Source organism: Geotrypetes seraphini, chromosome 5 (assembly GCF_902459505.1).
Source record: "Geotrypetes seraphini chromosome 5, aGeoSer1.1, whole genome shotgun sequence".
In the NCBI taxonomy this organism is placed as follows: Eukaryota; Metazoa; Chordata; class Amphibia; order Gymnophiona; family Dermophiidae; genus Geotrypetes; species Geotrypetes seraphini.
The window spans coordinates 25,816,510-25,843,578 of record NC_047088.1 but is presented as its reverse complement, the minus strand read 5'-3'; the positions used below and the strand labels follow the sequence as shown (position 1 = coordinate 25,843,578).

Below are 27,069 nucleotides of genomic sequence, written 5' to 3'. Positions count from 1 at the left end.
AACCAAACTTAAACTTCACATGTGCCTCTATCGGCAACCAGTGCATCTTAGGGTTTGTTTGTATATATTGGTACTTTTAGTTTTTGGTCCCCTATTTGCATGGGGTTATCTGTTTTCTGATAGGAATGAATGTTGAGAAGCATACAGTGTGCTTTGTGTAGTTTAATTTTGTGGTTAACCATTATGTATTGTTAATAAGATTATATTGTAACACCATTTTTCCCATTCATTTTTCATATATATATATATATATATATATATATATATATATATATATATACAGTGAAACCTTGGTTTACGAGCATAATTCGTTCCAGAAGCATGCTCGTAAACCAAATTGCTCGTATATCAAAGCAAGTTTCCCCTTCCACCTCCTCCCCCCCCCCCCCCCGAGGCTACCGGCGCTGCTCCATTCTCCCCCCCCCCTTGAGGAATCCGACGCTGTTCCAAACCCCTCCCCGCGATCCAGCTTCCCCCCACTGCAAACCGCCCCCCCCCCCTGCTCGCATTGCCCCCCCTCCACCGCGATCCTACTTTCCCCCCTCCCGAGCAGTCAATGACACCCTTTACCCGACTTGGCACCAGTGCTGGTGCCCGAAGATCCTCCCTCTTCTGGCACGGCTGGGCGGTGCGTCGGAGATCCTCCTTCTTCTGGTCTGGGCTGGGCTGGACTGGCTTTGAGCATTTGCACATGCTCAAAGCCTTCTGGTCTCGCTCTCTCCGAGATTGAGAGCGAAACCAGAAGGCTTTGAGCATGCGCAAATGCTCAAAGCCAGTCCAGCCCAGACCAGAAGAAGGAGGATCTCCAACGCACCGCCCAGCCCAGGCCGCGCCAGAAGAGTGAGGATCTTCAGCCACCGGCACTGGTGCCAAGTCGGGTAAAGGGTGTCATTGACTGCTCGGGGGGGGGGGGGGGAAGTAGGATCGCGGTGGAGGGGGGGCAACGCGAGCGGGGGAGGGATGCCGGATCGTGGGGGGGGGGGCGCTCATACAGCGAGGCAAGCTCGGTTTACGAGGCACCAAGTTTGCGAATGTTTTGCTCGTCTTGCAAAACACTCGCAAACTGGTGCACTCGTAAACCAGTAGGTATTACATACATTACACTAATATCTGTTCAGGTAACATAAATATTATTCAATAATTTCATTTTCTTGCATATAATAATAGCACAATATAATTTCATTTTCTTGCATATAATAATAGCACAATATAACCTAATATACAATACAAATGAAAAATAAAGTTACCCAAATATCCCTATCAATATTTACTCCCCTCCCTCCAACCCCCCACCCCCCCTGGATGTGTAAAGATAACTAAACCAAAGGAAAGATATGATGAAAATACATTATTATATTTTTACAAATTTAGTCATTGGGCTCCAAATTTTATTAAATACCTCACTAAAACCCCTACACGCTGCGTTAATTCGTTCATATCTGTATATAGTGCATACATTCACCCACCAAAAGGTATAATTTATTCTATCATGGTTCTTCCAATTACTTGTAATCAATTGAATGGCTATACCTGTTAGGATCATAAATAGATGATTCTTATATATTCTTATATATATAATATTATATTTATGGTGTTACAATTAGTACTATTATGGGGATGGGGTCTGGCCCACAACTTAGCCCAGTGTTTTTATTTGCATTGGTCCATAGGTGTTAAAAGGTTGAAGAACACTGGTTTAACAGATTTAATATATTAAGATCTCCTGATAATAACTGCTTATAATGGATTCCTATGGGTTTACAACTTCTACAGCTTGATTTTGAGGAGACTTTAAAGTCTCGAGTTCTGCATATATCAATAAGTCCTGGATATTATATTTTTATCATATGAGAGGTTGTATTTTTTTTTTTTTGGCACTTGATTGATTGATGGCACATTTTATAAAAATTGATCTGAGGAGATTCCTTCTCTACTGTCAATATGTCAATTCCAGTGCCAGTTATTTTTAAAGTGGCAGGCGCTAGGACCGCGATGACAATTTGTTTCTCTTCACTCTTTAATCTGTGATGGAGGCGTCTCATAGTTAAAGGGTGCCGGAACTTCACGCCAGACAAGTCAGCACTAGTGCTAACTTCCCTAAGGCTTTGTTCCTGGCATTGCACGGCGTCTCCAGTTGGAATTGAAAACTGGGAGTATCGGCAAGGGGGAAAGTCAAGTAGAACCTGATTTATCTTTCTCGAGGGATCTGACAATACTGGGATTTTCTAGATTGTTTTCACTTTCTACAGTTCTGTGCTTTGTTCTTGGATTTGGTTAAGTGTCCTCGGCACATGTTTATAGAAAATCTACAAAAGGATTACAAAATTCCGCAGATAGAAGTGTCACTTTTCCAACATACTTGCTAACGTTCAGAAGGAAATTCAGCGTCAAGACGGAACCATGAAATATTGTCTACTTTGATTTATTTGGCCTTTGGGAAGTTCACTTTTATGGAGTTTCATATCATCATTGAAGACCAGGTTTGGAATACTAATGGCAGCATTGCTCCTTTATGACATGAGACTTGATAGTATGATCTCGAAATCAATTCGGTATAAGGGTTCACTTTTTAATTTTTGAGTAAGATCATATGATCTGTAGTTATACTTAAAGGGATCCAAAATATTTTATGAAAGGCTGTATAATTATAATTGGCAATTAATATTCTTGATTTCATCTTTCATTTTAGCTACTTAAAATGATTTACTAATTATTGTTTATTCAGTTATTGAAACACTGCTAACATTGGTAGTTTAATCTTTTTTTATATATATATCTTTATTAGATTTTCAAACTACAATTGTGCAACAAGTAATTCATATACAGTGGTACCTCGGTTTACGAGTGCACCGGTTTGTGAGTGTTTTGCAAGACGAGCAAAACATTTGCAAACTTGGTGCCTCGTAAACCGAGCTTGCCTCGCTGTACGAGGGCCCCCCCCCCCGCGATCCGGCATCCCCCCCCCCCGCTCGCGTTGCCCCCCCTCCACCGTGATCCTACTTCCCCCCCCCGAGCACATCAATGACACTAACTTTACCCCGTTTTGGCACCAGTGCCGGTGCCCGAAGATCCTCCCTCTTCTGGTGCCCCCTGGGCTGGGCGGTGCGTCAGAGATCAACCCTCTTCTGGGCTGGGCTGGGCTGGGCTGGGCTGGACTGGCTTTGAGCATTTGCGCATGCTCAAAGCCTTCTGGTCTTCAGGCACCGGCACTGGTGCCAAGTTGGGTAAAGGAAGTGTCATTGATGTGCTCGGGGGGGTGGAAGTAGGATTGCGGTGGAGGGGGGGAAACGCGAGTGGGGGGAGGATGCCGGTTCACAGGGGTGGAGAAGCCGGATCGCGGGGAGGGGTTTGGAACAGTGTCGGATTCCTCAAGGGGGGGAGAATGGAGCAGCGCCGGTAGCCTCGGGGGGGGGGGGGAGGAGGTGGAACCAATCAAAGTAGTTTCCCTTACTTCCTATGGGGAAACTTGCTTTGATATACGAGCAATTTGGTTTACGAGCATGCTTCTGGAACGAATTATGCTCGTAAACCAAGGTTCCACTATATTTAAAATATCGCAAGACTAGCACAATAAACTTTCAGACATTAACATACAATTAAATTTTCCCCCATTCTCCCACCCAGTACTCAAATAAAATGAAACCTACAAGAAACTATCCATGTATACCCTGAATAAAGTTCCAATGCAACTCCCTTCTCCAACAACCCCAACCCACCCTGGATGTGTATGTTTACAAGCCTATAAAATAAAATCAATTATTCTTCCTTACAGAATTTCACCAATGGCTCCCAAACATCCATAAACTTTCTGTAACGCCCTTCCTGTATAGCCATGAAACGTTCCATTTTTAAAATGTAACACAGCGATTCCCACCAAAAATTGTAACTTAATCGATCCCAATTCTTCCAATTCCTTAAAATGAGCTGTATGGTAACCCCTGTCATTATAAATAGAAGTTTGTTATTTCTATTAGATGTTTGGCTTTAGCTCTCATCAATGTACCAAATAAAATGGTGTCATATTAATGCCACTGGATTTTCCAATATGTTGTTCACTTGATCCCATATGGACCTCCAAAATTTAAGTATCAAGGGACAATAGTATAATAAATGATCCTTAGTCCAAGCTTCAAGATGACTCGGATGACGTTAGCGGCACGGGGGGGATCCTTGATAAAGCAAATTTTTTGCGAAACATGTTGGATCATTAACTCCCAGTTGTGTTGAATGATGAATTTAAGTTAAGTATGAAATTCATCAGAAGATTAATTTATAACCATTTATAAAACTATTAACTATTTATAAAATACTTCTAAAAAATTAATTAATGAATTTAAAACAATTTTGAAAATAAGTTAAATGAATTGAGACCAGTGAGGAGAACCATACACCTATATTCCTGCCAGATAAGTTATTATCGAAGGAGGAGGTGTGTCTGAGGCCTTGGTTCTTTAAATGAACAACTATTAATGATTGAGAAGACAAATGTAAAGAGGACATTTGTTTGAACTATGGTGGTTGCTTGGATATGTGGATAAGATAGGTTTGAGCTTGACCCGAGTGTTATTTAATTGAAGCCATCTGGAGTGGAATTGCGTGGACCCACTTCATCTCAGCCATATATTGAGTATCAAGCTTCCCAGAATATATAAGGACAATATTATACTTCGTTCAACTTGGGTGACGTTAAAATTCATTGATGCTTTAACTCCTATTCCGATACAGCAAACCAACTGTCAATCCCTATGGTTAAACTCCATGGTACAAATCGGCGAGTCTAAAATCCTCTGGAAACATTGGTTGCAGGCAGGCATTCGTACCTTAAATGATGTAATTCTGAATGAGAAAATGGTAAATTTATTACAGTTACAACAATCATTTGGTATATCAAAGTCTCAAGGTTATAAATGGTTGCAGTTGAAACAGGCCATTCAGAATGGGTTCACTGACTGGCGCAACTTAAAAAATCAGTACAGCTTGCCGGGTCTATGTTTCCAGACTTTCAAGGGCATCAGGCCTCCAAGTTGTACAAATTAATATTTGAATATTTGACAAAAAAACCTAAAACAAGTTTGAGAGACATTTGGAGCATAGAAACAAAACAGAGTATTTCTGCTATGCAATGGCCACGGATTTGGACTTGGAGAATGAGATGTACAGCGTCAGCATCTATGAGACAAACCTGGTTCTTTTTGTTATATAGATGCTGGCACTGTCATCTTGATGTATGGACATTAGATCATATTTTATTCTATTGTCCGTTGATATTCAATTTTTGGAAATCAATATGGGGAAAAATTAATATGGTACTCAGTGTCTCGATACCATTGTCTTATGACATGGTTCTATTTGAATTCCCCAATTACTTGGGGTTCAAAAAGAGATTGGACGAATTCCTGAAGGAAAGGGGAATTGAGGGGTATGGTTAGAGGGATACTATTCAAGGCAAAATGTTGTATGTAAAAGATCACTAACAGGTCTTTGACCTGGAGGGCTGCCGCGGGAGCGGGCTTCTGGGCACGATGGACCTATGGTCTGACTCAGCAGAGGCGATGCTTATGTTCTTATGTATAGATTCAAACGATGGTATCCCAAAGGAATATACTAAACAAAAACAAAAAATGGGGTACTCTCGGTTTCAAATCCCTTAAACTGACGGTGGTTCTCAGAACCAAAGTTGGTAAAATAAGTCACAAACTGTTCTATATGGGACATTGCTGAAATCCAAGAATCCAATTGACACATAAATGTAGACTTCTTCTGATTATGACAGGGGTGGCCATGCAGTTAATAACGAGAAATTGGAAGAACTGGGACAGATTGAACTTTACTTTTTGGTGGGAAACTCTTTGTCAGTATTACAGATATGAAAGGATGATTTCAGAACAATTGGGAGCTAGTAAAAGATTTAAGGAGATATGGAATCCATTAGAGGTTTTTGTCAGACAATAGATTGATTCCTGAATTTCTGGGTTTTCTTTGATTTCTGCACACATCCAGGTAGGGAGGGAGGGAATGGAGAGGGGATGGGTGGGGTTAAGATGTTTTAACTGTCTGTAAGAATATAAGTACTGTGATACTATATAATGAATGTATATTTGTTTGCACTTTATCAGTTTTAAAAATCAATAAAGAATAAAAAAAACAAATGCTGCTTTTCCCAGTGGCACTCCTTATGACTGGTTAAGTCACTTGAACCTCCATTGGCTCCAGTAGAATTGGAATTGTAAATCCAAATGGGTAAGGAATGAATTTGTGTATGAGAATGTAACTTGTTTTATGTTTAAATCTAGAAAAGGTCAGTAATTTAAATCTTAAAACCAAATCCTTGTAATATAGTGGTTTCTACTAAAGTGTTGTCCCTTCGTACAAAGTTCTATTGGAGGAACTTGGGCGTTTGTCCAGTGACCAGTGGAATGTAAGTGTATTAAAAAAGCTGCTATTTGCTCTGTGGAGTATACATTTGTAGCATGTTTGTTTTCCTCTAGAGGGCTACAGACTGAGTGTACACTTAATAAATGTGGTTATTAAAAGAGGAAAGTGAAGGGGTGGTGTGGAACATCAATATAACCCAAAGCTAATACTGATTTCCACTTGGTATCAACAAACTCCGGCAACTGCTATTAACATAGGACACTGTTTTATCACCAAGGAAGAAATAGTAAAATTGTTCATTTTGTAACTAGAAAAAATATTTCATTTGTTTTAGACTGAAGCTACAGAAGACAGACCATCGTTGGCCAAAGGTAATAATAATGTAGTTTATTTTTTTAACTCTTTATTTAGAAAACAATGCAGACTAAACTATACACATTCCCCTCTCACATTTGTAATTCGCTGAATGTCCAGCCTTCATTCGATGTGAACCGCCTAGAAGTCGTCTGACTATGGCAGTATAGAAAAATAGTTATTATTATATTATTATTATTATTATTATACACAACCAATACAGCTTCTCAAGACACTTTTTTGATTAGAGACAAAAAGAAAATAGCATTCCCCCATCCCCAATTATACATTAAGAAGCATGTGGTCCCAAAATTAAGCTCATCACTGAAGAGGTCCTTCCAGCAAGTATTTGTGCTCTCCAGTCTGTTTATACATCCCAAGTCTTAAGAAAATAAACAATCCTTCCATATTTCCAAGCCATCAATTGAGACATCAAGCAATAATTGATTTTTCTATAGACCAGTTCCAAGGATGGAGTATCCAGTTTTTTCCAATGTTGTGCCACTATAGTCTTGGCAGCCGTAAACGTATGTGTTGCCAACTTATGTATTCCTTTGGAAATACCTACTATTTTATGATGTAACGAACAACAATCTGCTCACAAGGGACATGGCACAGATTGTATTCTCTTTAAGCTGACATATAAGCTTCTCCCAAAAAGAAAAAACAACCGGACAGGACCACAATATACGATAGAAGGTACCTCTGTGCAAACATCGGTCCTCCCTAGTGTGGTACTTTTTTTTTTTTTGGGTGAAATAATTTGTATTGAAAATGTTCATATTAAAATACAATGTAATGTACATTATATAATAATGGTAACTGAAATATTTCTTCAAAATCTAACAAATCACCTTCCAATATCACAGATCTAAATTATTTAAAATGTTCTATAAATAAATAAATAAAACATACAAATATAGTGTTGTGTAAAGTGCACAGACCCTACAACTATACTTTGTTCAATATTTTCACTCAACTGTGGTTGCCAATGGGACCATCATCCCTTGCCTCCCTAAGTCACCGTTCTAAAATCCATATAAGTCCTCATATAATGGTAACTTATCTGAAGTTATTTATGGGAGGCCCATTATTGATTTCTCGGCGGCCACAGATTAAACCCTGAAAGTGCTGGTGCTCTATGAGTACTCTAGTTAAAAACAACTACATATCATGCTGAGAAGTCGGGTCGCAGCTCCAATAGTCTCCCATTGGTTAGAAATGGAACATACCACAGACGCTTTCAGATATACGGTCCTCTTCCAAGCGCGTGACTTTACAAACCTTAACAAATCTGTTGTCCCTCAAGGAACATGAATTCATTTTTAACTGGTCCACATTAACCCCACAGGATCTAAATGCTGAAATTGACTGGTTCCAATTATAATATCCTTATGGGCCCAAGTAGTATAGTCTAGACAATGAGATGATGCGATAAGCGTCATTCTGAATTTCACTAAGGGGGAAGGCTTTAAAGTGGGCGGTTATGGTTTCAAGCTCATTCATGGCCTGGATTTAGTTCCTTCCAGGTTAGTAGCAGCCGTGAGAAGGTATGTCACACTTTAAAGTTTAGAAGTTTATTAAGCAGTTTACAAAAGGTAGAATGAAAAGTTTCAGTGAGAATAATTAATACAATAGGGTTAGATTGACTTAGAGACAAGGTTGGGAGATTCATTTAATTTATTTCACTTTATTTTATTATTTTATTTTATAGTATCTTATCAGAGACCTCTCCTGAAGAAGGACACGAAACTCGAGTCGAGGGGCTCGGTTTCTAAGTATGATATGTAGTTGTTTTTAACAAGAGCACCAGCACTTTCAAGGGTTTAATCTGTGGCTGCCAAGCAATCAACAACTGGCTTCCCATCAATAACTTCAGATAAGTTACCATTATATGAGGACTTACATGGATTTTAGAACAGTGACTTAGGGAGGTGAGGGACTGTAAAGAAAGCAATGATGGTCCCATTGGCGACCACAATTGAGTGATAATACTGAACAAAGTATGGTTGTAGGGTCTGAGCACTTTACACAACACTATATTTGTATGTTTTATTTATTTATAGAACATTTTAAATACTTTAGAGCTGTGATATTAGAAGGTGATTAGTTATATTATCACAGAATATTCAAATTCATATCCCTAGTAGTTGAGTTCAAAATATAACAGAAATATAACAAGTCTAAATAGGATCTTCCACTATCAAGAAAGATGACAGATGAATAAACAGTTAAATTATGAAGTAAATTAACAAAGGTATACACGAGGAAGCTCAAATGATAGCATTAGCTTATACACTATAAGCATGACAGAGGAAAACTTTTTGATAACCATCTAGTAGTTTCCATTTATGGTGATGATGACAAGATAAAGGTAAAGATTTGAAAAAATGTCTTCATATTTCCTATAAAGTAAAACTGTGTTCCCCCATATAAAAATCAATAAGTGTGAATTATCCTTTCAGTGCTGGGCTATCAACTTTAAAGCTACAGATATTAAGAAATCAAATAGTGCAGCTTCATTGTCGGAAAGAATTGTCTCCAAAGAGATTTCCAAATAATATGTTTGAAGCCAAGTGGTTCTGAAAGTTGTAGCATTTAAGAAATTTTAAACTAGATATCAGACCAAAAGGAATATGCTTTACTGCATTAAGATAAGAGATGGCTTTTATATATGGACACTAAACTTTTATAATGAGGGAGCTAGATTTTAGGACCCAAGATCAGAGGCTTCTCGAAAGAGTCTGCAGCCAAAGATTGTCCTTGGAATGAATTACTTTGTACTGTAGTCTCCCACACAGTTCAAAACACAGCATACTGGGCATGAGGAGCAGCAGGATGTAGCCTAGATCAGTGTTTCTCAGAGAGGAATCGGCGGCGGCTTCAGTGGGGGGTGGGCAGGCAGGCAGGCTGTGGCGCGGGTCAGCTTTGGGGGAGAAGGAAGGGGGTGGGACAAAGGCTTGTAGGCAGTGAGGGGGAGGAGGCACGAACTCGGGACACAGAAGGAAGGGAGGGGGCATAAACATGGGGCACAAGGGAGAGAGGAAATAGAAAGGGACAATTGTTGGGCCTGAGTGTGTGAGTGAGAGGGAAAGAGATGGTGCACAAGGGGAAGGAAGAAGAAAATTGGGCATAGATAGAGAGGAGTGAGGTAGAGATGCATAGGGAATAGAAGAATGAGAGGGAGAAATGTTGAAGATGGGTGGTGGAGATGGAACAGAGGGATAGATTGAAGGGGATACAAGGGGAGGCATGTTGGGCATAGTGATGGAGGATGAGATGTGGCATGGTATTGGAGAGAGGTGAGAGAAGGAGAAATGGGGCTGATGGGCAGTGATGAAAAATGATCTGAGGGTTGAGAAAGGAAGAAAAGTTGGACTCATGGAGGGACAGAGAGAGATGTTGGTTGGGGAATGGAATGAGGTCTGGAGGACAGGAAGCATGCAGGAGGCAGAAAGAAAAAAAATATTGGATACGCAGTCAGAAGGAAGTGCAACCAGAGACTCATGAAATCACCAGACAACAAAAGTAGGAGAAATGATTTTATTTTCAATTTAGTGATCAAAATGTGTCAGTTTTGAGAATTTATATCTGCTGTCTATTTTTGCACTATATTTGTCTATTTTTCTATAGTTGTTACTGAAGTGACATTGCATATTTTAAAGTCATCTGTCTTGACCTCTTTGAAAAAAAACCCAAATATAAATGATGATTAACATTTTCTTTGCGTATAGTGTGCGTTGTGTTTTTATAATTTTGTGGTTAAGAACATAAGCAGTGCCTCCGCTGGGTCACACCTGAGGTCCATCATGCCCAGCAGTCCGCTCACGTGGCGGCCCAACAGGTCCAGGACCTGTGCAGTAATCCTCTTTCTGTACCCCTCTATCCCCTTTTCCAGCAGGAAATTGTCCAATCCTTTCTTAAACCCCAGTACAGTACTCTGCCCTATTATGTCCTCTGGAAGCACATTCCAGGTGTCCACCACACGTTGGGTAAAGAAGAACTTCCTAGCATTCGTTTTGAATCTGTCCCCTTTCAACTTTTCCGAATGCCCTCTTGTTCTTTTATTGTTCGAAAGTTTGAAGAATCTGTCCCTCTCTACTCTCTCTATGCCCTTCATGATCTTGTAAGTCTCTATCATATCCCCTCTAAGTCTCCTCTTCTCCAGGGAATAGAGACCCAGTTTCTCCAATCTCTCAGCGTATGAAAGGTTTTCCATACCCTTTATAAGACGTGTCGCTCTCCTCTGAACCCTCTCAAGTAACGCCATATCCTTCTTAAGGTACGGCGACCAATATTGGATGCAGTACTCCAGATGCGGACTCACCATCGCTCGATACAACAGCAGGATAACTTCTTTCGTTCTGGTTGTAATACCCTTCTTGATTATACCTAGCATCCTATTCGCTCTCTTAGCAGCCGCTGCGCACTGTGTCGTCAGCTTCATTGCCATGTCCACCATTACCCCTAAGTCTCTTTCTTGGGTACTCTCATTCAATAACATCCCTCCCATCGTATAGTTGTTCCTCGAATTTCTGCTTCCCACATGTAATATTTTACATTTCTCAACATTGAACTTCATCTGCCATCTCATCGCCCATTCCCCTAGTTTGTTCAAGTCCCTTTGCAATTCTTCGCAGTCCTCTTTAGTCCGAGCTCCACTAAATAGTTTGGTGTCGTCTGCAAATTTTATTATCTCACACTTCGTCCCTGTTTCTAGATCATTTATAAATATATTAAATAGCAGCGGCCCAAGCACCGAGCCTTGCGGGACACCACTCGTGACCCTCTTCCAGTCCGAGTAGTGGCCCTTCACTCCTACCCTCTGTTTTCTACCCGCCAACCAGTTTCTGATCCATCTGTGTACATCTCCTTCCACCCCATGGTTCTTCAGTTTCCATGTTCAAGGGGCACCTTGTCAAAGGCTTTGTGGAAATCTAGATATATGATGTCTATGGGGTCTCCTTTGTCCATCCGTTTGTTGATTCCTTCAAAGAAGTGCAATAAGTTCGTTAGACACGATCTCCCCTTGCAGAAACCATGTTGGCTGGTTATCAGAAGTTCGTTTCTTTCAAAATGTTCATCGATACTTTCTTTTATCAGTGCTTCCGCCATTTTCCCTGGAACCGAGGTCAGACTCACCGGTCTGTAGTTTCCCGGGGTACCTCTTGATCCATTTTTGAAGATGGGCGTAACGTTGGCTATCTTCCAATCCTCCGGGATTATCATTATGTATTAAGATTGTATTGTGTGCATATGAAAAATGGATAGAAGAAATTGCATTACAATTATTATTATGGGGCGGAGCTTGGGCGGGGGTACTCAGTTGATATTTGTTAGGCTTAGGGGGTACTTGGCTTGAAAAGATTGAGAAACACTGGCCTAGAGAACTGAACTGTCATGGTCATCCTAGTAAGCTACGCTAGAAGCAAGAGCAATATTGAGAGGGCAAAACAGGGGATGTTGCAAGGGCTATGGAGAAAGGGGGAATGTCTGAGTAAAAAGATGCAAAAGAGAGTGCATAAAAGAGGAGATGGGACCAGATTCTCAGCTTTGGTTCTTGCTGACCCGGGAAAAACTACTTTCAGGTCATAAAAGGGTCTTTTAGGGAATGTAAGATCACTTTAAAAGACTTTGAGTGAGAATTGTTTGCAATAGCCATTGAAGAAGAACAAATGCACATTTCATGTAAAACAATCAAATCTATAAGAAAACTCTCTCCTAATAAAGTTCATATTTTCCTGATACTTTATTTCAGATGATGCCATCTTGCAGAACCCTTTGATACAAGAAGCCTTACAAATGGGTTTCGAAGTGAGCGAAATAAAAGACATCATGGCAAAGAAGTTACAGACAACAGGAGAAAACTATAAGTCAGTTGAAGTCCTTGTGGCAGACTTGGTGGAAGCTCAGAGCAGTCGTAGACAGAATAAAGCTAAAGAGAGCACCCCTGCAGCAGGTGACATTTAAATACATATAATTATTTAACATCTTTCAAACAAATGAGTGTCAAAGCATTGATCAGCTCAAGAGCTTAGGGGCCACAGTGCAAGGTTAACAAGCAATCTACGTGCTCATTATGGACCACAAGATGCAGAAGAGGGTTTAGTGCCAAAATTAACTTGTGATAGATATCGCCAAACAGCAGATTTAAATGCAAGGTAAACAGGCTATTAGTTTCTCTGCATTGCTATAGTTTTCTCTGCATTACTAAACAGGCTATAAGCTTCTCTGTCCAGTCTGAGGCAGCATGAAAGGGTTAAGGGGAGCATTTTTACCTGTCTTCTGCAGCTTTTTAATTCCCCAGAAAAATTCCTTTATATGGCAAACTGGCCTGGCCCATTGTGTCCCAGGCTGCACCGCGTGGGTCAGGGCACCACTATTTTGGAGATGTTGCTGGAAGCAGGAACCAGTGGGTATCGCTCCTGCTTCTCTCAAGGTACAAGGGTCTGGGAGCCTCAGTGAATGGTCAAGAGTGGCTTCCCATAAGACACCAGGGACTCTTTATTTAATTCAGGGAGAGCAAGAAGGATGCCAAGACACCAGGGAAACTTTATTTTTAGGGGGAAAGGTGGTCAGTTTGAATTGCCTTGCTTATTTGCCTCCCCCCACCAAATGCCACCCTACTTGTCAGTGCTTGAGCCAATCACTGCCCGCAGACTGACAGGTTGGATAACATTTTTCAATTCGCTGTAGATTGCTGCCATGATTTTAATGCAGCAGTCATTTGCATACTTATTAAATACTGCACACTGCTGCTAATGTTTTGTAGAGACCTTGTGGTAGAAACTGTGTGGTCAATGGCGCTATTATGTGGCTTTCTGCATGGGCCCCTTACTTCCAAAACCTGTTAAAAATAGGCTTATTCCAGAAACTGGCTTCCTTCATAGATAGGATGTGTGAAATTTGGAGTAAAATGCAATTATTAAGTTGTATGATAATTCGGCGAAAACAAAATTGTGTGGTAAACAGCTTTTCACATTAGGTTTTGGAACTAAGCTCTTCAATTTATACACACACACTGTTGAGCAATATTTTCACAATAGATTCTGTTTTATGGTAGACAAGGTTCTTCTAGCAACACAGAGAGGTGTTGCAATATCATGAAGTCGAGAAAAAACAGGGTAGTGGGAACAAGTAGACAGAATAGTTGAACATATGAATAAAAAGTAAAGAAAAAAATATGAAAATACAATAATAAAACAATGTCTTCCAATCGGATAAAATTATGTAATTAGAATAAAATTGCTTTTAGACAGCTGGAATACATGTTGGTATTTTTTATTTTTTTTAAGTTTAGTCAGATATTCAATTTGCGCAACTGTCCAGAGTGCATTTTTTCCCCCACTTCATATTTTGATTTTGTTGATATTCTTACACACTAATCCTGGTGTTCTCAACTCAATCCCTAGCACACATCTAGCCTGTCAGGTGTTTTGGATATCCATAATGAATATGCATGAGATATATTTGCATGTAGTATCTCCACTGTATGCATATTGATGATGGGTGTTTTGAAACCTCACTGGCTAGATGAGGACTGGGTTAAGTTCCACTGTGCTAAGTTTAACTTCAATAAAGATCACATGGTATATTTTTAAATGTGGGTTTGTATTACAGTTTAGTAACTAGTCCAGATCCTTTCCAACAAGACAAACCTCACTGGTGTACTACAGCTTTCTGATATGAGAAAATTGCTACCCTCCTATTAAATTGATTTAATTTAGAGATCAAAAAATATTTGACAGTATCCAAAATTCTTAGGCTACAATAGGAACATAATGTGCCATTCTAGATCATAACAATGTTTGTTTCAATTGGAAATGAGAAGGCACAACAACATTCAAGAGACGTAAGAGGAATGACTAACTTAACAGCAATAAAGCAGAAAGAAGCAAGTGCAGTACAGGTCCTACAAACAATGTTTAAATCGCTGCCCAACCCATACCCAACCTCCCGAACCCACCCCCTGAAAACCTGCTCTGCACATCCATGGAAATTCAAAACAATGACCACAGACCGGCGTTAAACAAAGTTCAGAACTCTGCTCAGTTCAACATGTAACACAAAGTCCCAGAAAGATTCCCAAGCCTGTTGGAACAGTTGATCTTTAGAGGAGATATGGATTGAATGCCTTGCCATTCCAGTGTCAATAGCAATATCATATGAGTACACCATGCAGTCCACAGTGGTGCATCATGAGTCAACCAGGCGAGCAGGATCACTCTTTTCCCCACTGTCACAGCTTTATGAAGGAACCTTTGCAAGCCTTTAGAGAGAGGCTGTGTCCTGCCAGGAGCCCTAAACAGGAGAGCAAGGGGCTCCGCCAATCGACATTTCCAATTCTGCCGTATAAATGCTATTATTGATGACCAAGTAGCTGAACAATGCCAGAACATATGGCCCAGTGTCACCCAAACCGCTTGACATTTAGGACAAGAGTCAAAAACTCTGTATGAAGCCACATAAGCTTGGCACAGTGAAATACACAATCACAGGAAGAATTTGTATTGTATTTCCCACAGAAGGGAGCCATCTGGAATAGTACAAGAATAAGTGACATAGGATCTCAAGAGAGATTCTGGTATGACAGATTGCAAGTCCTCGGACCAGGTCTCCGCTAGCAGCTGGTAAGAAATCAGGGGTGCAACCTTCCTGATTGGCAGAGTGATGACGTCGAAGAGGTACTTTACTTAGTGAACCAAGAGAATAGAAGAATGACGAGCACTCCTGTTTCTCCTCTGTCAAATGTTTCTTCGGTAGTGAGCTCAAATAGTGATGCAGTTGGTGGTAGGCAAAGGTATCCTTACTTCTGAGATGAAAATCTTTTGTGGACCTACAACTATTGTTTCATCATGTTCTGAGGTCAGAACATGACAGAGGTAACGAACGCCCCTCCTCTCCCAGTCAAGAAATCTCTTATTGTCAGTGCCTGGCAAAAGGTCCAGGTTGTTCCTTATGGAAAGGAAAGGAATTATATGAGGGGACAGTTTCAAATATTGGCATACCAAGATACAGTCTTTAAGACGCACCAACAGCTGAGCTGGAGGAGCATGCAAGAGGGCATTAAAATGTAATGAGGAATATAGCTGCGTTTCCACCTCAGTGCGAGAAAACATAGTAGAATTGCGATGCCGGTCATTTACATGTCTCATGTGACTAGCTATCATCAGATATCTAATGTTCAATAAGCCCAGCCCCCCTTTGTCCCTGGGTAACATCACTTTTCACACAATGAGCCTAGCTTTTTTACCACACCACAGACATTTCTGAAGCATTCTATGTAGTTGTGCCTTGTCTCTCCATCGAAGACACACAGGTAACGTTTGAAATTTATACAACTACCCCAAAATTATCATGATGTACAGATGGGCTGAACCTAATAGTGAGATGGAAAGTGATTGCCACAATGCCAGTTTATGTAAAGTGTCCTGTAAAAGGGGCTGCACATTCACTCGCTAGAGTTCAGGGAGCCGAGCTGGACTCAGAATACCCATGTATTTTAATATATCCCCAGCCCACGCCAATGGAAAGCTTCCCCAACATCTTTCTCTAACTTGCGCTAACACTGGCAACAGCTTGGACTTCTGAGCATGTATTCTAAATCTAGAAAGGGTGTCATATTCTCATGCCATCCCAAGAAGAGTATCTAAGGAATATTCAGAAGCTGTAAGGGTATAGTCAGCAAAGACTAACACTTTAAGTATACATCCGGTAACTATGACCCTAAGGATAGCTTCTTCCGAACAGATCATACACAAGAAAGGTTCCATCAACTGCAAAATAATAGAGGCAAGAGCAGACACCCTTGGTGGGTGCGCACCTGTATGAAAAAGGTCTGCGTGAAAGAGCCATTAGCGAGGCCTGTAGATTGGCATACAAAGCTTTAACTGCCTCCAGATAACTCTCTGAGATCCCTACATACTCCAAGGTAGAAAACAAAAACTGCCAGATCACCTTATCAAAAGCTTTTTCAGCATCCAAATTAACTAGAATAGCCAGGACCTCACATTGTTGGCAACATTCCATCGCCAATATCAGCTTCCTGATCGTAAGAACCAAGTGCCTCCCCTTTACAAAGCTTGTCTAGTCATCGTGGATCACTGAGGGTAGATGCTGAGCTAGGCGGTCAGCCAAGATTTTAGAAAGAACCTTTAGATCTACATGAAATAAAGAAATGGACTCGGTGCTTTTGGAACGTGCGTATTTTGCCCGGTACCACATCTTCACGTTGTTACATTTAGTCCGTGAGGGATAGTGTGTTGTTGCAGCCTTTGCAGGGGGTATGGCGGTGGCTGATTCGACTACTGGGGGGGGGGGTGACTCCAAGGTGACAGATCTGTTGCCCCTGTGTTGGAATGTCGCTTTTAGGCTGGTACTGGAGAATAAAGCGTTTGGGGATTGGGTGCTACAAGGGTTGGAGCATGTGATCCAGGAGGATGGGGAGCTTTTGCGCTTTGAAGCACTACAGGATCGGTTTGCTTATTGCCAGTTACGTCGCTACTGGGCATCTTTGGAGCAGTCGTGCCTGAGTATGCATATGGGGGATACTTTATGCCAGCTGTTTGCTCTGGAGGGAGAGGGTCTGTATTTGGTGTTGAATCTCTATCAGTTGCCGAGTGGGCTGCAGCCTAACAGGGATCTCAGTGGCTATAGTACTCATTGGGGGATTAATCTGGACCTTGATCTGTCACAGTGGGATCTTCATGCCTTGATTCAGTGTGCATGTTATTATAAAATGTTGGTGAGGTTATTTCACTCAGCATCAATTTTATCATAATGGAGATATTGAATCTGATTTATGCTTGAAATGTGGGTAAGCCAGCAACACTTCAGAGCAGACATGGGCAACGCCGGTCCTCGAGAGCCAGAATTCAATCGGGTTTTCAGGATTTCCCCAATGAATATGCATTGAAAGCAGTGCATGCAAATAGATTTCATGCATATTAATTGGGGAAATCCTGAAAACCCAATTGGATTCCAGCCTTCAAGGACCAGAGTTGCCCATGTCTGCTTTAGAGCATGCTTTTTGGGCTTGCCCATCAATTCAACAATATTAGCGTAGAGTGGTGGGCTTTATGTGAAGGGTGACTAAGAGGCTTATTGAGGGTACTGTTTCTCAGTTGATTTTGGATATCCCCAGATCATTTGTGAGTTTGTCCGCTGCTTCCATTCTGCTTTGTTGTAAAATGAGTTTGGCACGTAAGTGCATTTTGCAAAGCTGGCTATCTGCTGACGTTCCCTCCTATTGGCATTGGTGAAATTTGCGTCACCAGCTGGCCAGTTGGGAAGTGGAAGGGGAGACAGTGCTATCTGAAAACCTGGGGGTCTTATTTGGGGCAGTTGCGTCCCTGAGGACACAGTATTTTGCTTAACGAATTCTGACATGTTCCTGGGGGATTTGGAGTAGTGTTCTGGGACTGGTATTGGGGGGGGGAGGGGGTTAGGGACGGATGGTGTAGGGGATTTAGAGTTATGAAACTGTTGATTTGTAAACCGCATAGAACTTCACGGTATTGCGGTATATAAACTGTTATTATTATTATTATTATTGATGACTGGTTCTCTGTTATATTAGTTGTATTATGGTTATTGGATGTACTTTGGTGTACTGCTGTTATGTGGTTTTGTTGTCATCAATAAAAACTGTTTGAACTTAAATAAAGAAATGGGCCAAAAAATGCTGGTGTGTCCGGGCGTCCGCAAGGCTTTGGAATTGAACTAACGTATACCTCATTAGCATGAAGGGGAAAAGAACCGGCTGCTCTATAACCCTCATTTAGAACTCATAGAAGTACCATCTGGCCTGGGCGTTGAACCACAATTAGCTGCTCTCAAAACAGAAAGCAGTTCCTTCGGTTTGTACAGTACTGATTTTAAAATAAAGAGCTTGCATGCTACAGGAATATCAACTATTAGGGATATTATCCCAGGACAAGCAGGCAGCATATTCTTAACACATGGGTGACGTCACCGACGGAGCCCTCGGTACGGACCTTTTTAACTAGAAGTTTCTAGTTGGCCGCACCGCGCGTGCGCGAGTGCCTTCCCGCCCGACGGAGGAGTGCGTGGTCCCCAGTTTCTTCGTTTCCGCGGAGCGAAGAAGACGCGTGTGTTTTTTCAACGGCCGTTGAAACCACTTTTTTGCCTTCCCGCTTGCGCTTTTTTCCTTATTTTTTCTCTCTTTACCTTCGGGTTTATTTTTCTTTGATTTGCAAAAAAAAAAAAAAAAAACTTTGCTTTTTCGCCTTTTTTCTTTCGTTTTTGCCCCGGCGGGGCCTGTTGCCAGTATACAGGCCTCGGGCTTCGATTTTGCAGAGGCTATCTTCCCCTTCATGCCCCCGCAGGTCGGTTTTAAGAAGTGCCAGCGGTGTGCACGCCCGATCTCCATAACTGACCCACACAATTGGTGTTTGCAGTGTCTGGGTCCGGAGCATCGGGCGGACTCCTGCACCCGCTGTGCTACTCTTCAAAAGAGAACCCTTAAAAACCGAAGAATTCAACAAACTCTTCTCTTCGGCACCGAGTCGGCGATGGACTCCTCACCTTCAACGGCGGTACCTCAAAAATCGGCACCGTCGACCTCGACACCGACCGACCCCACATCGGCGTCGCTGGCGCCTGGTAAGCCGGCTAAGAAGCCTTCCTCTTCCCTCGAGCGCCCTCCAGCTACGGTGGCGACACCGTCCCTACCGGCATCGCACCGGTCCCGCAAACGCTCCGCCCCGATCTCGGTGAGTGCCTCGTCATCGGCCTCCTCATCGCCGGGGCGTGGAGCGGCATCCAAGGAACCGAAGAAAAAGAAAGCGGTTCCGATGCCACCCCTAGATGACCGTATCTCGGCCATCTTAAAGGCTCAACTCCAGGAGCAGTTGAAGAAACAACTTGAACAACTGTTGCCCACTATCCTGGCACCGCTCCTTCCGGTACCAGACCGGCCCGAGCCCCCGGTGTCCACCCCTTCGGTACCGGTGAACACCTCCATGCCGATCCTTTCGGCCCAACAACTTCATGGCGATCCGGTGGTTCATTCTCAGGCCACATTGGATCCTCCTCGGCACCAGGCGGTACGGCATTCTTCTCGGGACCGAGATCGACGCCGGTCGTCCTCCCCTGGTACCGTTTCGGTGCGCTCTGGAAAGTCTTTGTCCAAGACTCGCCATACCGCGCCCTCCACCCCGGTGTCTCGACATGCACCAGAGGTCAGGGACCCTGACTTATGGGAGGAAACTCCTCTCGGTACCGAGGAGGATCCCTCCTCATCTGATGAGGAACCATCGGCACCCGATGCCACCTCTAAACCAGAGCAGTCCTCATTTTCTAAATTTCTGAGAGAAATGTCTGCTGCCCTGTCCCTTCCCCTAGAATCTGACTCAAAAAAATCTCAAGCCTTTCTAGAGGCTTTAGACTTTGAGCAACCTCCTAAGGAGTTCCTCAAGCTTCCCGTGCATGACATCCTACGGGAAACGTTCTACAAAAACTTGGAAAATCCCCTCACGGTACCGGGAGCTCCCCGTAAACTGGACAACCTTTACCGTGTCATTCCTATTCCTGGATTCGACAAGTCTCAATTGCCCCATGAGTCCCTTCTAGTGGAATCCACCTTAAAAAAGACTCAGGGCTCCAGTGTCTATGCCTCTACCCCTCCTGGCAGAGAAGGTAAGACCATGGACAAGTTTGGCAAGAGGCTTTACCAGAATGCCATGCTTGCCAACAGGGCAAACAACTATTCCTTCCATTTTTCCTTCTATCTGAAACACTTGGTCCAACAACTGTCTGCCCTCCAGAAGTACCTTCCTGAGCGCAAGGTCCCGCTATTCCAACAACACATCTCTGGCCTTCTCCAAATGCGCAAATATATGGTCCGCTCAATATACGACTCCTTCGAGCTCACCTCTCGGGCCTCTGCCATGGCCGTAGCCATGCGTCGCTTAGCCTGGCTCAGAGTCTCCGACCTGGACATCAACCACCAGGATCGGTTGGCCAACGCCCCCTGTCTCGGAGATGAACTCTTTGGAGAGTCACTGGATTCCACCACCCAGAAACTCTCGGCCCATGAAACCAGGTGGGACACCCTGATCAAGCCGAAAAAGAAGGCTCCGCCTGCCCGACCCTATCGGCCTCAATCATCTTACCAGCGGAGGTTCTCAGCCAGGCCGCTCAATCCGCCTCCCCAACAATCTCGGCGACCCCGTCAACAGCAGCACCATGCCCAGGCTCGATCTCAGGCCACTCAATCCTCTAAGCCTCCTCAGCCTGCTAAACAATCCCAGCCCTTTTGACTCTTCTCTCCAGGGCATAGCCAGTCATCCACCCTCGCTGCCTCTTCCACAGCCTATCGGGGGTCGTCTCACCATTTTCTCCAGCCGTTGGGAAGTCATCACGTCGGACCAGTGGGTCCTCAACATCATCCGCCACGGCTACTCTCTCAACTTCCAGACTCTTCCCCCGGACAACCTCCCCGTAGAGTCTGCTTCACACTCATCTCAAACCCCCCTCCTCCTGAGGGAGGTTCAATCCCTCCTCCTTCTCAATGCCATCGAAGAAGTACCTCCAGATCAAAGGGGTCAGGGCTTCTACTCCCGCTACTTCCTGGTTCCCAAAAAGACGGGAGACCTCCGTCCCATTCTCGATCTCAGGGACCTCAACAAGTGTCTGGTCAAGGAGAAGTTCAGAATGCTCTCCCTTGCCACGCTCTACCCTCTTCTTTCTCAACACGACTGGCTATGTTCCCTGGACCTCAAAGAGGCCTACACTCACATCTCCATCAATCAGAATTCTCGCCGCTACCTGCGGTTCCAGGTGCTGCACCACCACTATCAGTACAAGGTGCTACCGTTCGGCCTCGCTTCCTCACCCAGGGTCTTCACCAAGTGCCTTATAGTGGTAGCGGCCTTCCTCAGGTCTCACAACCTCCAGGTGTTCCCCTACTTGGACGATTGGTTGGTGAAAGCACCTTCATCTCAACTTGTGCTACAGGCTACTCATCACACCATCTCTCTCCTCCACCTCCTGGGGTTCGAGATCAACTACCCCAAGTCGCATCTGCTTCCCACCCAGCGACTTCAATTCATTGGAGCAGTTCTGGACACCACACTAATGAGGGCTTTTCTCCCCTCCGATCGTCAGCGGACCCTGCTCCACCTCTGTCGTCAGGTGCTCATGCATCCCTCCATTCCTGCCCGACAGATGATGGTCCTCCTGGGTCACATGGCCTCGACGGTGCATGTCCTTCCTCTGGCACGTCTCCACCTTCGCACGCCTCAGTGGACTCTCGCCAACCAATGGTCACAGACTACGGATCTTCTTTCTCATCCCATCTCTGTGACATCATCTCTTCAGCAATCTCTCCAATGGTGGTTGAACTCCTCAAATCTTTCCAGGGGTCTACTTTTTCATCTACCCCCTCACTCTATGATCATCACCACGGATGCGTCCCCCTATGCGTGGGGAGCTCACCTAGGAGATCTACGCACCCAGGGACTTTGGACCCCACAGGAGCGTCGTCATCACATAAATTTCCTGGAACTCAGAGCCATGTTCTACGCCCTCAAGGCTTTCCAACATCTTCTCTGCCCTCAAGTCCTCCTCCTGTGCACAGACAATCAAGTCGCCATGTACTACATAAACAAGCAAGGCGGCACCGGATCTCGCCCCCTTTGTTTGGAGGCTCTGCGCATCTGGACCTGGGCCACGGACCGCAATCTCTTTCTCAGGGCGGTCTATATCCAGGGCGAACAGAACTCTCTGGCTGACAATCTCAGCCGCATCCTTCAACCTCACGAGTGGACGTTGGACCCTCCGACTCTGCTCTCCATCTTTGCCCGATGGGGCACTCCGCAGGTGGACCTCTTTGCAGCACCTCACAACCATCAGCTGCCCCAATTCTGTTCCAGACTCTTCTCTCCTCACCGTCTGGCTCCGGATGCATTCCTGCTCGACTGGAGGGATCGGTTCCTGTATGCCTTCCCTCCACTTCCTCTGATGTTGCGGACCTTGTCCAACTCCGCAAGGACAACGCCACCATGATTCTTATCGCACCTCGGTGGCCTCGCCAATACTGGTTCTCACTCCTGCTCCAACTCAGCTCCAGGGAACCCATTCTCCTTCCTGTGTTTCCTACTCTACTTACGCAGCAACATCAGTCTCTACTGCATCCCAATCTGTCTTCGCTCCACCTGACAGCTTGGTTTCTCTCGGGCTGACCTCTCCAGAGAACCTATCTCAGCCGGTCCGCCTCATCTTGGACGCCTCCAGGAAGCCGGCCACCATCCAATGTTACCATCAGAAATGGACCAGATTCTCCTCGTGGTGTCTCCGGCATCATCAGGAACCCACCTCCTTAGCGGTGGAAACTGTATTGGAATATTTGCTCTCGCTGTCCAATGCTGGCCTCAAAACTACCTCCATCAGAGTCCACCTCAGTGCCATCACTGCGTTTCATGAGCCTATTCTCGGAAAACCCCTCACGGCTCATCCTCTGGTTTCCAGATTTATGAGAGGTCTCTTCAATATCAAACCGCCTCTCAAGCCTCCTCCTGTCGTCTGGGACCTCAATGTGGTTCTCTCAGCACTCATGAAACCTCCGTTTGAGCCTCTTGCCACTACTTCGCTCAGGCTTCTTACCTGGAAGGTGCTTTTCCTAATTGCCATCACCTCTGCCAGGAGGGTTAGCGAACTGCATGCACTGGTTGCTGACCCACCATTCACTGTTTTTCACCATGACAAGGTTGTTCTGCGTACCCACCCTAAATTCCTTCCCAAGGTGGTCTCGGCTTTTCACCTCAACCAGTCCATAGTGTTGCCCGTCTTCTTCCCTAAGCCTCACTCGCATCCTGGGGAACAGGCGTTGCACACACTGGATTGTAAGCGTGCCCTTGCTTACTACCTTGATCGTACCAGAGCTCACCGAACATCCCCTCAGCTATTTTTATCTTTCGATCCCAACCGTTTGGGTCGTCCTGTCTCCAAACGGACACTTTCCAATTGGCTTGCTGCCTGTATTGCATTCTGCTATGCTCGGGCCGGTCTCTCACTGGAAGGAACGGTCACGGCCCACAGAGTCCGAGCTATGGCTGCTTCTGTAGCTTTCCTCCGTTCCACGCCCATCGAGGAAATCTGCAAGGCGGCCACTTGGTCCTCAGTTCACACGTTCACTACTCACTACTGTCTGGATGCGTTCTCCAGACGGGATGGACACTTCGGCCAATCTGTGTTACAAAATTTATTTTCCTAATGGCCAACCATCCCACCTCCCTCTTTGTTAGCTTGGAGGTCACCCATGTGTTAAGAATATGCTGCCTGCTTGTCCTGGGATAAAGCACAGTTACTTACCGTAACAGGTGTTATCCAGGGACAGCAGGCAGATATTCTTACGTCCCACCCACCTCCCCGGGTTGGCTTCTTAGCTGGCTTATACTAACTGGGGACCACGCACTCCTCCGTCGGGCGGGAAGGCACTCGCGCACGCGCGGTGCGGCCAACTAGAAACTTCTAGTTAAAAAGGTCCGTACCGAGGGCTCCGTCGGTGATGTCACCCATGTGTTAAGAATATCTGCCTGCTGTCCCTGGATAACACCTGTTACGGTAAGTAACTGTGCTGTTTGTTGGTTCAAAGGAAATTAGAATAAATGGAGTATATGGCTTGGTATAAAAACTTCAGGTTTTAAAGTTTTCCTATGATATACATCTGTTGTCCCCAGAAATTTGGCTTCATAAATATTTTCAGAGGTTTATACTCCCATAGTTTGAAAGAATAGGCATCTCTAAATTTATATTATATTCCCAGCAAAGTTTTGCCCTTTGCTGAAGCTGAGGAACCCTGTGAAGACTCAGCTGATAAAAGTAATTCCCTGATTTAACAGCCTTCCTAAAGAATTCACAAGGTGATGATAATCAATGAGCCACTCTAGTAGCTTCCTTTGTTCAAAGCAGAAAATAAAAATATGATATTGAAATTGTATTTTAAGAGTAAGGAATTCTTATGCGGTAGTCACAACGTTCAGTTTTGTTTTCCGGTGGGTTACACAGTTAAGGAGAAAAGCTTCTGTGAAGACTATATGTGAATTAAAGCAAGCTTTGGACAAGTACATAGGATTTATAAGGGAGAGGAAGGGATAGTAGATGGCAGACTGAAATTCAGGACATATGCTGCTCAATATTCAGTGCTGTTCAATGGCCAGAAATGACTCCTGACTGGTTAAATAGCGCAGAGCCGAATAAGTGCCGGTTATCCATGCAATTTAAAGCTCTAGTCAGCTATGTTTATTGGCCAAATCGGGCCACATAAATAGCTGGTCTATGTTTGGACGGGTTTACTGCATGGTTTTCTGCATCAGTCCCTCAGTGTCTCAGCTGATCCTAGTGGGTGACATTACATTAGTGACTTCTATTCCGCCTGTACCTTGCAGTTCTAGGCGGATTACAAAAGAGCTAACTGGACATTTCCAGGATAGTTACAATTTTTTGTTACAAGTGAGATCAGAAAGCTGGATATTTCCAGGAGAAGTTGCGAATTAGATAACAAATAAGATAAGTGGACATTTCTAGGCAATATTACAAATAGGATAGCAATTGGGAAAGCTGGACATTTCCAGGAGCTTTACATTTTAGGGGACTGTAATCTTGGTTGATATTTAGAAGAGGAAAAGATTACCAGAGAAGTGGAGGCTTTGAGAGGGGATTTTACCAGGAAGGAGAGGAATGAGGGTGGGAGTTAAGGTGTCTGGACAAATTTCACATCTTCACAGTTCATTACCAGAAATAATGTATTCCTGAGTAATTTACAACAAACCTGTTGATATAAAACCAGTTCAAACCATAATTATAAAATGTTTGCTGCTCGTAAAATGTTAGATGAATAATCATTTTTTTTTTTCATTTTGTGTTCCCAGAGCTGAGTATCCAGGAGATGTTAAGGCGCTTACAGGAAGAAAAGCAATGTAAGATTTGCATGGACAGGACCAGCTCCATAGTTTTTATCCCATGTGGGCACTTAGTTGCTTGTGAAGCCTGCGCTGAGGCGATTAATAAGTGCCCAATATGTTGCTGCATCATTCAGAGAAGACAGAAGATTTTCATGTCCTGATCAGGCACACCCATTGCTTTTCTTGCTATAGGTTCTGTAGATGCAGTCAGCATGCACCATTCAAGCTGTCAGGATTAAGTGGAAAAGAAAGCAAGAAGGGTGTAACCCCCCCAAAAAAAAAAATCTGAAAGATTCTGTCATGAAGTTCTCTGACACTGCTATAGAATTTTTCTTGTTATTGATTTGATGACATATAAGTAGTTAAGTTGTTTCTATAAGACTGTCATTTCTCCTGCTCTTTTCATTTAATCTGTTTCCAAGCTGTTGACCATAATCCATTGTATTTGACATTCTTCTACCCAACTAGCCACCTACAGCTCAATATGTCTGGCCCAAAGGTGTACATGATCACATCCCCATGCTTCATATAGGAGTAAACATATCGTTAAATTGTAGTTCTTTGTCTTGTACAGTAAGGCCCTGATTCTCCAAAGTGCGTCCCGATTTTAGGCAGCTGTAGACGTCCTACAGCTGTCTAATCAGCCAATCGGGATGCACGTTTTTTTAAAAAAATGCTCCCCAGGCAGGCCACCTATATTGAAGGTGCCTCCGGAAGCCTAGGGAGGCCCGCAAGACGCCTAAGCTCGCCTAAGAGCCTTAGGCGAACCTAGGCAGCCCTACGCGTCTCCCTAGTAGAAGAAGAGATGCTTAAAATGTATGCCAGCAAAATGCTGGTCTACATTGTAAGTAGACGCGGCCGCTATACTTATGGCAGCAAGGGATCTCCCTGCTGCTATAAGTATAGCGGCCGCAATCACGGCCGCCTGTCCCATCGCCGACAGGAGGATGCCCAATCCTCCTGCCGGAACCCCCCTGGAACCCCCCTCCCCCCAAACTGATAATTGGCAGGAGGATGCCCAACGACCCCTCCCTCCCTCCCCCAACTAACCTTTACATGTTGGTCGGCTGGACGGGTCTTGCTGCCGTCCAGCCGACGCGCCCGCCTCGTGGAAATGAAACGGGCCCGCCCCTTCCCGGCCCATTCCCGCTAAATCTAAAGCCTGATTGGTCCAGGCTTCTAGAGCCTGGGCCAATCAGGCCTTAGATTTAGCGGGGATGGGCCGGGAAGGGGCGGGCCCGTCTCATTGTTGGGGGAGGGAGGGATTGTTGGGGGAGGGAGGGATCGTCGGGCTTTCCGGCAGGAGGATTGGGCATCCTCCTGCCAATTACCAGTTTGGGGGGGAGGGGGGTTCCAGTGGGGGTTCCAGCAGGAGGATTGGGCATCCTCCTGTCAGCGATTACCAGTTTGGGGG

At 44.1% G+C, this 27,069-nt stretch overlaps 1 protein-coding gene across 6 annotated transcripts in view; it reads left to right on the top strand.

The window, feature by feature from the left end:
- The window catches only part of XIAP (X-linked inhibitor of apoptosis), a 61,977-nt gene extending 35,631 nt beyond the window's left edge, over positions 1 to 26,346 (top strand). For all 6 annotated transcript variants that reach the window (XM_033944988.1, XM_033944989.1, XM_033944991.1 and 3 more), the window contains exons 5-7: positions 6,710 to 6,746; positions 12,488 to 12,688; positions 25,623 to 26,346. In XM_033944988.1, coding sequence (XP_033800879.1) covers positions 6,710 to 6,746; positions 12,488 to 12,688; positions 25,623 to 25,816 — 432 coding nt within the window. In that variant the 3' untranslated portion in view covers positions 25,817 to 26,346. The remainder of the gene's footprint in view (positions 1 to 6,709; positions 6,747 to 12,487; positions 12,689 to 25,622) is intronic.
- The last annotated feature ends 723 nt before the right edge of the window (positions 26,347 to 27,069 follow it).